At 39.5% G+C, this 9573-nt stretch overlaps 1 protein-coding gene across 2 annotated transcripts; it reads right to left on the bottom strand.

Moving 5' to 3' along the window:
- Positions 1–1551: 1551 nt before the first annotated feature.
- Positions 1552–8625, bottom strand: LOC139374277 (visual system homeobox 2-like). 2 transcript variants are annotated; one of them, XM_071115308.1, is made up of 5 exons: positions 8158–8625; positions 7676–7760; positions 6498–6621; positions 3026–3206; positions 1552–2703 (listed from the first exon to the last, which is right to left on the bottom strand). In XM_071115308.1, exons 1-5 carry the CDS (start codon positions 8576–8578, stop codon positions 2327–2329), a joined length of 1188 nt encoding a protein of 395 aa, XP_070971409.1. In that variant the 5' UTR covers positions 8579–8625; the 3' UTR covers positions 1552–2326. The 2 variants fall into 2 exon arrangements, with proteins under 2 accessions (XP_070971409.1, XP_070971410.1); XM_071115309.1 differs by having other exon boundaries at positions 1552–2640.
- Positions 8626–9573: the final 948 nt, after the last annotated feature.

The following is a 9573-nucleotide window of genomic DNA, read 5'->3' as shown; positions in this document are numbered from 1 at the left end:
GATTGAGGATAAAAAAAATGAAATCCATTTTAGAATAAGGCTGTAACATAACAAAATGTAGAAAAAGTCAAGGGGTCTGAATACTTTCCGAGTACACTGTAAATGGCATTTTTTTATGTGATGTGAAATTTCCGGCATTTCTAATAAACTGGACCATTGAATCAATAGTGGCAAATATCACTCAATGAATGAAATCGATGTTCCTAAAACATATATTTTTTAGACAAATCAGTCATTATCACACCAGATGTCATTGAATTGATTACACTTAATTAAATTAGGGTCAAATGAACAGTGTAAATCTAATGACAGTGGCACTAGCAGGGTCAATGATGATGAGGAGCAGCTGGAATCAAAGATCCAGTAGTGATGATTCAGGATGGACAGAGTGCTGCAGATACACTATAGGAGATTAGTGTTGAGCAGGCTGCATCCCCACATCTGGCTATTAGTACTACAGTAGGCCTAATACCATTTATAAAGTGGTCAAGTTCCTTAACATTCCAAATGAAATGCAACACTTATTTGGAATGTTTTAATATTCCTATTATGCTGCATCTAGTAATGCTATTTTCTTATCATTATTATTTATGTATGCTTGTTTCTGTCAGTTAGAAATTGCCAGTATTTCCCCTAACATGTGACACAGGTAGCCCAATTCCGATCTGTTTCCACTAATTGGTATTTTGCCAATAATTGGACAAAAGATCAGAATTGGGCTGCCTGTGTAAACGTAGCCAAAGATTATTATAATATTCTGGCGTGCAAACATGTTGATGCCTACTGACACTCATCTGCCACTGAGGAGTGAATCTGATTCAACATGCAATCTGATGGATCCCATCTTGCATCCACTCTTAATAAATCAAATCTAAATCTAAAATCCCTTGCGTCACGTTGACTTGTGAACCAATGCATATACGTTAGCTCAACTTTGCAGCTAGCAGTATGTGCATACATAAAAAAGCTGGGATGGATAAGTGATCTAAACATCTGAAATGAAGGGATAAAAAAGCATTACTAGAGCCTGATAAGGTTCTTGGTAAGTATCAGAGCAGGCGCCTTTAATACAGGCTGAGAGCTTCTCATCTGGGCTGTTTCACTGGCTCTTCCATATGGTCCTCATGCATCGGCCCCATAGTTTAATTTGAGAGATTGAAGTCTCTCAACTGCAACAGATTGCAGACAGACCACAGTGCTACACTTGGCTGCCCTGGGAACAGGCAGAGCGTTCAGTTAAAGGACCAGCTAGCCACCTTCTAATGAGCATGACCAACGGAGCATCATGCACAGGGAACGACAACAAGGACAACTCTGGTGGATTTTAGAGCATCCTTTGTCTGGTACAGCAGTCCAGGACTTACTTCTTGCTGCTTACGGAAGATGTAAATATCATAAGTAAGCCCAGATTGTGAAGAATATCAAAAAGTATAGACCTACAGCTTCTCTCGTGCAGGTTCATCTGGCCACTTGGCTTTGTGATGAGGTAATACACAAAATAATGTAACAGCAGAACTCATAAAAAAATGGTTTAATACTTTGTATTGCATACTATACAGACTGTGAAACAAAAACACAAACATTTAAAGACTACATTAAAGTATATTTTAACAGTGCCTTTGTGAGCCGTCTTTTTCTCCATTATATACAGCATAAGAACAATGTAAGACGTTTTAATTATGGTGTGTTCCAAATGAGTGGAATAATGGTTTCCCTTTCGTACATCATCATCCCACAGATGTCTAGTCGCTTCAGTGGAGCGACTAGACAAGAAACACAGTCAGCATCAACACTATGGATGCTGTGAATTCAATATAGAGTACAGTATAGTTTCAGAGATTGGCTACTTATATATCAACAAACTTATATATCAACAAATGTCCTAATTGGTTCATTATAACAAACACAAGTATGCACTTTGCACACTGAATTAGTAGTTTAAGAATATTCAATGATAGTGTAAAGTGGGTATCTTCTAGTTATAGGGGTTATCAGCAATATACATCTGTATGGACTGCTAACCCCATATTAAACCATTTTCAACCATATGTAAGCATCAATATTTGTATGAATGTCAGTGAGTAAGAAAGACAGAAAGTGCATTGGGGTTTTTCTTAGTCAATAAAATACAAATGTAGATATTTAATCTTTCCAATAGGAAGACCAGTATAAAGCAGGTCATTTTAAAACAGTATAATAGAGATCTAGGATGTTCAACATGTAAAAACCTCTCAGAGAACACTGTAATACTGATCAATCTAGTTGAGTCCATACAGATGTTTAGAGCACAGTCAAGGGCACTGCAAAGTCTGTACAAAGTGAGGGTCTATGGACTCTTGGGCTCTTCCACTGGACTCAAAGGGCCACTAGATTTTTCCTCTGTCGCCTGTCTCTCCACTTTGCTCTCTGATCTCTCGCATGTAACAGTCCCAAGCACCTTGGCACTGTGCTCCTGTGCTTTTGCCCTGAGTGCTGCGATGCTGTTCTCCCTCAGTTCCTCTTTGGAGATGGGTGACTTGCCCTCCGCCCTCTTCTCCTCCACGTCGCACTCTTCAGCCCTCTGAATGGCTGGCTGCTGGGGAACATCGGACTTCCCTTTTGGCTGGACGACCGTGGTCTCCATGGACTTTTTGTGCATCCCTGTAAAGAATTGTGGGTATTCGGATTTAGAAAAGCGTCTGCTGATTGGAAAGCCATCTTGAACTGAAAATAGTAAGCAAAGAAATAGTTCTGATTTAGCTATAGGAATATGATCTTCAAATTGAGGATTCATAATAAGTGTAAAATGATAATAAATATTTGCTGAATAGTTTTTTTCTCCCACTAAGTGATATGTAAATTATGATATCTTGATCATTTCATTTGATGAAAAGATGAAATCAAGTATGAAATGGTGTGTTTGGCCTCTTCCCTGAATGACGAGGAACACAACCCACAATCACAAGTAGGAAATTAAAATGTGGAAAATATCTGAGAGTAAGCATGGAGGGTGAAACCTGCTGTAGATAAAACATTAGTCTCATACCAAGCAGCCATGGGGCACAGGAGTCCATGATGCCATCCTTGGCAGACTTGAGGATGGAATCCGGTAGGGGAATGGAGTGGCGGACCATGGCTCCATACAGCCCATACTCTGCCATCACACTGCTGCGACCCCAGCACTTCTCCCTCTTCCTCCATTTGGCCCTGCGGTTCTGGAACCAGACCTGTAAACCCAGGAGGAATTATTCAGTACCCCTGACCAACACTGAAACTAGCAATATTCAGACACACTGACACAAGCAGCATCAATGAGTCTACTAACTGACAGACACCACCACCTTAACTGGCTCTAGCACTGGCATCACATTGTGACACAGTTGTCCACCCTGTGAAAAATCCAGCCCAATCTTTGGCAGACCTAATGGCCCTTTATGCCAATTATTTTACTTTATTTGTGAAAACTACATAACTTAATCTGGTCTTGTTTCTCTCACTATTATTCCAGTTAACATTCACTTCAGTGTTGTGTTGTTTTGAGATATCTGTAAGATCTCTTAGGTAATGTGTGGTGATATAAGATAAAACTGATGTGATTTGATTCAGCACATTGATTTCCCATACAGGCTGCTGGTGGTCTCTGAATGATCTCTGCCTTCTGTCAGTCCCTATCTCCCCCCAGCCTGAGGTAGTGTAGATGGATAGTGACTAAAACATTAAGATACTTCACTTGCCCAACCATGACTAGTGGTTGGGGCCCCCAGGCTATCTGTCAGCTCAGTGAGAGGCCAAATTGATTTCATAGCACAACACAGAGCTGTTAAACAGCCTTGGCCACTTCTGATGGCTGTATGTGCAGTGCAAAAAAAAATAAGAGGGGCAAGCACAGAGATGTCTCGACTGTGGAGGGGGACCAGACATTAAATTGAAAATGATCAAAACCATTTAGAACCTTTTTCTGGTAATTCTGATGATAGCCCTCATTTCATACAAGATGCTTTTTTATGAGAAATTGTTTCTCTGGCCCTCAAAGGAAGCCGAGGGGGAAGCTGCGAGCAGAAGCGACCCCTAGGGCACGCGAGGCTGATTGAAAAATAAGTTAATTTCAAGCCCAATCGATGGTGGACAGGCGGGCAAATATCACGGGAAATTAAACGAGCGGGACTCGGGGGAACGGCGCTATTGACCCGTGCTAATAAATTCAATGTAGTTATTTCGTCTGAACTCCCAGTGTCTCGAGCCAGCCTCCCCCTGGAACAAGGCAAGCTCGTCTGATTTAACTAATTACAATCTATGAGAAAATTGGGTGTTCATTTTATTTAGGATAGGAATAGCCTACGTTTATTTATTTATTTCCTTATTATTTATTCGCGGCAAAGAGCCTTAATGAGAACGAAATTAAAAGGCGCTCGGGCAGATGGATGGTCCAGGTCACACCGCAATCTTCTTCCGCCTTGATAGCATGATTAGGTCGTTAGCTCCTCTCCGAGAACAAATTGTTTCACATCCAACTGCGCCTGATGAGAGATGATCTGCTCTGGCGAGGATGCTGCTAGAGGTGTCTTTGACATCTCTGATCGATTTACGTGGGCTTACTTGCATCCTCCGTAAAACATTATGTGGTTAACTAGTTCGTCAAGTGCAGAGTAGGCTAGCCCTAGATCACTCCACTTTTCATTTTTTAGGCAATTCATTGTTTTTTAAATACCTGCTTTAGTTTGAATCAAGGCTATTTAAATCCCACGGCTAACTAAAGCCCAAAATGTTGAGACGAGTCTAATTTCAACGTAAAGGTCCAGTGCAGTCAAAATCTTCATTTTCTTATGTTTTATATACAGGTAATTGAAAAAATAAAGGAAATACCAATATAAAGTATCTTAATAGGGCGTTGGGCTGACACAAGCCGCCAGAGGCGTCAGGACAGCTTTGATGCGTCTTGGCATATATTCTACAAGTGTCTGGCACTCTATTGGAAGGATGCAAGGATGGAAGGATGGTGTTTTGTTGATAGTGGTGGAAAACGCAGTCTCATGCCCTGCTCCAGAATCTCCTATAAGTGTTCAATTGGGTTGAGATCTGGTGACTGAGACACACACACACACTTTAAACCCCTTATGCTCCTTTGAAACGCCTCTTTGAAAGTCACTGAGATCTCTTCTAGCCATGGTAGCCAAAATAATGTGCAACTGGGCATTTTTATTCATGACCCTAAGCATGATGGGATGTTCTAATTACTTAATTAACTCAGGAACCACACCCATGTGGAAGCCCCTGCTACACTTTGAATCCATCATTTACTCAAGTGTGTCTTTTATTTTGGCAGTTACCTGTATATTATGAGGTTGGAATAATGCTGTGAAATTGATGGTAATGCCCTTTTAGTGTAAGAGCTGTTGGAAAAGACTTCCTGAAATTTCAGCCTGTTTGGTGTGATGACATCACCAGCAGCACAGGAGGTTGGCGGTACCTTGATTGGTGAGAACGGGGTCGTGGTAATGACTGGGGTGGAATCAATGGAATGGTATCAAATACATCAAACACATGGTTTCCAGGTGTTTGATGCCATTTCATTTCCTCCATTCCGGCCATTAGTGTCCTGTACTCTGTCCATGGACCCCAAAACCACCGTCTGCCCATAAAGGAATGATATGATATTCCACAGGAGTTTTGGCTTTCCATGGTGACATCACCATGTGGTAAATTGGTTAATAGACCAATAACAAAGAGAGTTCCAAACCTCTCTGCTAATGAAAGCTAGTTTTCCCCTCCTCCCTCAGACCACTCCCAGACAGTCCTAGCCAAATGTTTGCTTGAGAAATAGTTTTTTGATAAATAGCTACTTTTGCCCATTTTAATGGTAATCCATTTAAGTAAGGTACTTCATTGTTAGCCAGAAATGATTTGATATTGATATAAAAACGGCTGCATTGGGCCATTAAGGCTCAACTGATCATTCATTTGTTAGCAAAACTACAACCATTATCATGTACATTGAACTATGATTATTTCCAAGATAATAATGCTAACAATGCCAATATCAAAAGCAGATCACAGTCGCAATGTATCCAGTGACAGATATCAATAGTGCTTAATAGGGCTTGCTCTAAGATAAATGCAGAACATATATTGAAAAGAAGAGGAATTATTCACTGTTAATCGCATTTAATTGGAGAAATAATTTTTACAATTAGCACAAGTTCTCCTGTATTAAATATTTTGCAGAGTAACAATATTCCAGTTTGATTTTCTTTGCAAGGACACTGAGTAAGATGTAAAAAATAAAAAATAAACTAAAACTGACATAATATTCCAGTCAATTTATCCAGTAGATAAATACAAATAATAGGCTATAAACATGAATAATGCTGTTCTGAGACATTTAAAATGCTATTTTAGTTTATGCTAATAAATTGAATGCATTAATGTTGGGGAGGAAGAACTCAAGTAAAAAAAAAAAAAAAATCCTCTGACATGATATACAATAAGAAACTGCCAACATCAACAGCCTGCTGTCATACCTGTATCCTGTCCTCAGGAAGCTCTGTTTTCATAGCCAGCATCTCTCTTGCATACACATCTGGGTAGTGAGCTTCATTAAAGGCCTTCTCCAACTCCTCGAGCTGGTAAGATGTGAATATGGTTCTGAAGAAATATGAAATATGTAAATTGGCCACATTGAAAAAATGGTCGCAATGCAAATAAATAGGCAAGCTCGGTTGGCTCGGTCCCATCATAGTATTTCATTACAATAACAAGTATTCAGTAGCCAATGCATGTAAGCCAGAAAGCAACGTGTAGGGGATATTGCATCATTTTCATGCACTCGGTAAGTGAGTATAAATAAATGGGTAAATTAAAAAAAGATTAGCAAAACATTTAGCAGGTTCTAATCCCCTTTCTTTATTTATGCTGGAGGAAAAGGAAATGATCTATTTCCATTTCAATGTATCATCCCCCTCATAAAGGAATTATAAAGTCTACACAGACTAAGCCTATATCTTTATGAAACGTTTTAATAAGTAAAAGGTAGGCTATATCCATATGGTGTACTATTAGGTCTATACACTCGATTGTAAAAAGTCTATATTCAAAATAGGCCCATGCATCATGAATTGACCGGGACTGATTCGCAACAAAACGCTGATGCTTTCACAGCCCAGAACAAATGTACATCAAAATGAATTAACAAAAATGTATGAAATAATACGGAATTGTTAGAGTAGACTAGCCTGTAAATTCACACTTGTAGGCCTAAATCAGTAATTTGCTATATGGAAAAATGGAATCCAAAGACCATTAAACAAGGAAATTAGTTGTAAGCCTAACTGCATAAAAATAATTTGTATTAACTTTATAACATCTAGGCCTAGAACCCATTAAATGTAATTCCATATTTGTTACAAGGTTATTGATATTGGAAAAGGACAAGCTGTTTGTCAGCTCAGTAATTAGCATGGGCTACTTTTTCAATTCTTCAATACATTTTCTAATTTTTCAATCTTGTTACAATAGCCTTCACAAAATCCAAAATAGTTGTTCTTGAATTAAGACAGTTCAAAAGCCCTAAACAAAAAACAAGTATCGTTAGGCCAAACAAAACATTTTTGAAACGTGCGCTTCAGAATTTGAAGCTATTAGGCTATAGCGTTCTGATAAACAACAATAGGCTTATCATGTGTTGGAATGCAACACCTACCGGTGCCGTCTTTTCTTCCGTTTCTTGCTCTGGCTTAATGAGTTCTTTGAGAGTTTTCGTTCGCTTGATGACACATCTTCTGAGTCTGTGAATATTAGAAAACGTTGGAATAACATGAATGACTCGTTTGAGGAATTAGACATATTCAATATGTTATCACAATTGTAGTGTTAAAATTGAGTAGGCTAAGAAACAACGTATAACAAAGATGTTATTATATTCTGTTCTTGTCATAATACTGACATAAGTAGCCTATTTGTATTATTGTTAGTATAATTTTATATTATAAGTTGCCTATGGTTATCCATTGTGCTTTTAAAGTTCAGCCTAATAATAATATTAATACTAATACTAGCTTACTACTACTACTACCACTATTAAGAATAATAGGCTAACTACTAATAATAGTACTACTATTACTACTACTAATAATACAACTGTATATTTTAAGTCTTTAATGTAATGACGACTGCAATTCCTACCTGAACTGGGGGACTGACTGTGGTCCAGATGTCCCACAGTTCTATTGTGGGTTTGCAAGTGAACGTTCTGCGCATCCTGCAGGACCTCCAAAAACGCTGGTTGCCTGTAGAATGACGGAATCCCTCCAGGCCCGATTAATCCCATCCCAACTCCTACACCAGCGGGGCCAAGCATTGACCTGGCGGCAAGCAGGTGCGCCCCAGCTGGCAGCGACTGCAAGGCGCTCCTCGGGGCCGCCGAAGGCTCTTTATTCAGCCCTAAAATCTCCTGTATCCCGAATCCCGTGCATCTGGGAGGGTGCGTGGCGCTGTTCTTTGATTGTTGGTGCAGGCTGTTATTCCCTCCGTTAGCACCGATAGAGGACGTTTTGGATATATTCAACGTTTCCGATAGCACCGCAGCTCCTTGTTTACCTGTCATGGTGTCTTCGATAGTTGGCCTATTCCCTATTTGTATCGGCTCACAGGTCGGTCCCCAGTGCACTAGCCACGATGTATCACTCGAGACTCTCTAAAATGGTCCTTTTATCCAACAGGTCCATCCCAACAAGAGTCAGAGTCCAGCAGCCAATCAGATACGAGGGATTTTTCCGGATTCCTGCGCATCATGCATTATTACGCGCCTTTGGAAACGGATTATTCCGAAATAACTGATATATTATAAGGCTGTAGGTAGGCTACACAAACCAGAGTGTCAGGTTAACCCAAAACGCCTGCGGATAAAGAAGATGAAACAGGTGGACTGATTTGAAGAATGTAGGCTAATACGAAGCTATGCTATCCATCCAATGTACTGAGAAAAATATATAGCCACACGCCGTTTGCTATGTTTTTCATTGATATGTGTGACCGTTTATACTGTATATAGAATATGACAATTATTCTGGTATTTAAACGTGATCTCGATATTATACGTTTCATGCAGGATTACAATTATTTGAGAGGGATTGAATCGACCTGGGATCTGGATTAAGTTACCGATTTCATAAAATTAAGATGCATGTTAGTCAGTGTTTAGGCTATTAGCCTCTTCATTGAATATATTTCAGACCAGCTTCTAGTGCTATTTCTATCTTCTATGATCTCCATGTCCATCCGTTGCCTCACATGAACGGATAATTGATCTCCAGATGCTACAGAGGAAACGACACAGAAATCAAAGCCTCTCCAAAACGACAGCTGGACGCGAACACACATCTCTGCCTCGCCACAGACTGCTATTTCACAACAGCGGCAGTACATTACAGATTATGGAGATATTTATTTCACATGAGAAATGGAAAATTAGGAAACAATCTGGGCTACCAACGTTTAGGCCTATTATAAGCTATTTATTAAACAACGTGGTGTCTAATTAATTATACAAACAAAAGCAACATTAGCCTACTGTTTCACTTTCAATCGTTTAGAAAAGGA

This window comes from Oncorhynchus clarkii, chromosome 19 (assembly GCF_045791955.1).
Source record: "Oncorhynchus clarkii lewisi isolate Uvic-CL-2024 chromosome 19, UVic_Ocla_1.0, whole genome shotgun sequence".
In the NCBI taxonomy this organism is placed as follows: Eukaryota; Metazoa; Chordata; class Actinopteri; order Salmoniformes; family Salmonidae; genus Oncorhynchus; species Oncorhynchus clarkii.
Note: the sequence above shows the minus strand (reverse complement) of the source record. Positions and strands in the feature narration are given on the sequence as shown.

What these genes read in the sequence shown, in the direction of transcription:
- LOC139374277 (XM_071115308.1), bottom strand. Translation starts at nt 8,578, where the DNA reads ATGACAGGTAAACAAGGAGCTGCGGTGCTATCGGAAACGTTGAATATA. An exon ending in CGGAAGAAAAGACGGCACCG is followed by an intron (nt 6,622 to 7,675) that starts GTAGGTGTTGCA and finishes ATATTTCTTCAG; the next exon opens with AACCATATTCACATCTTACC. An exon ending in CTGTGCCCCATGGCTGCTTG is followed by an intron (nt 2,704 to 3,025) that starts GTATGAGACTAA and finishes TACTATTTTCAG; the next exon opens with TTCAAGATGGCTTTCCAATC.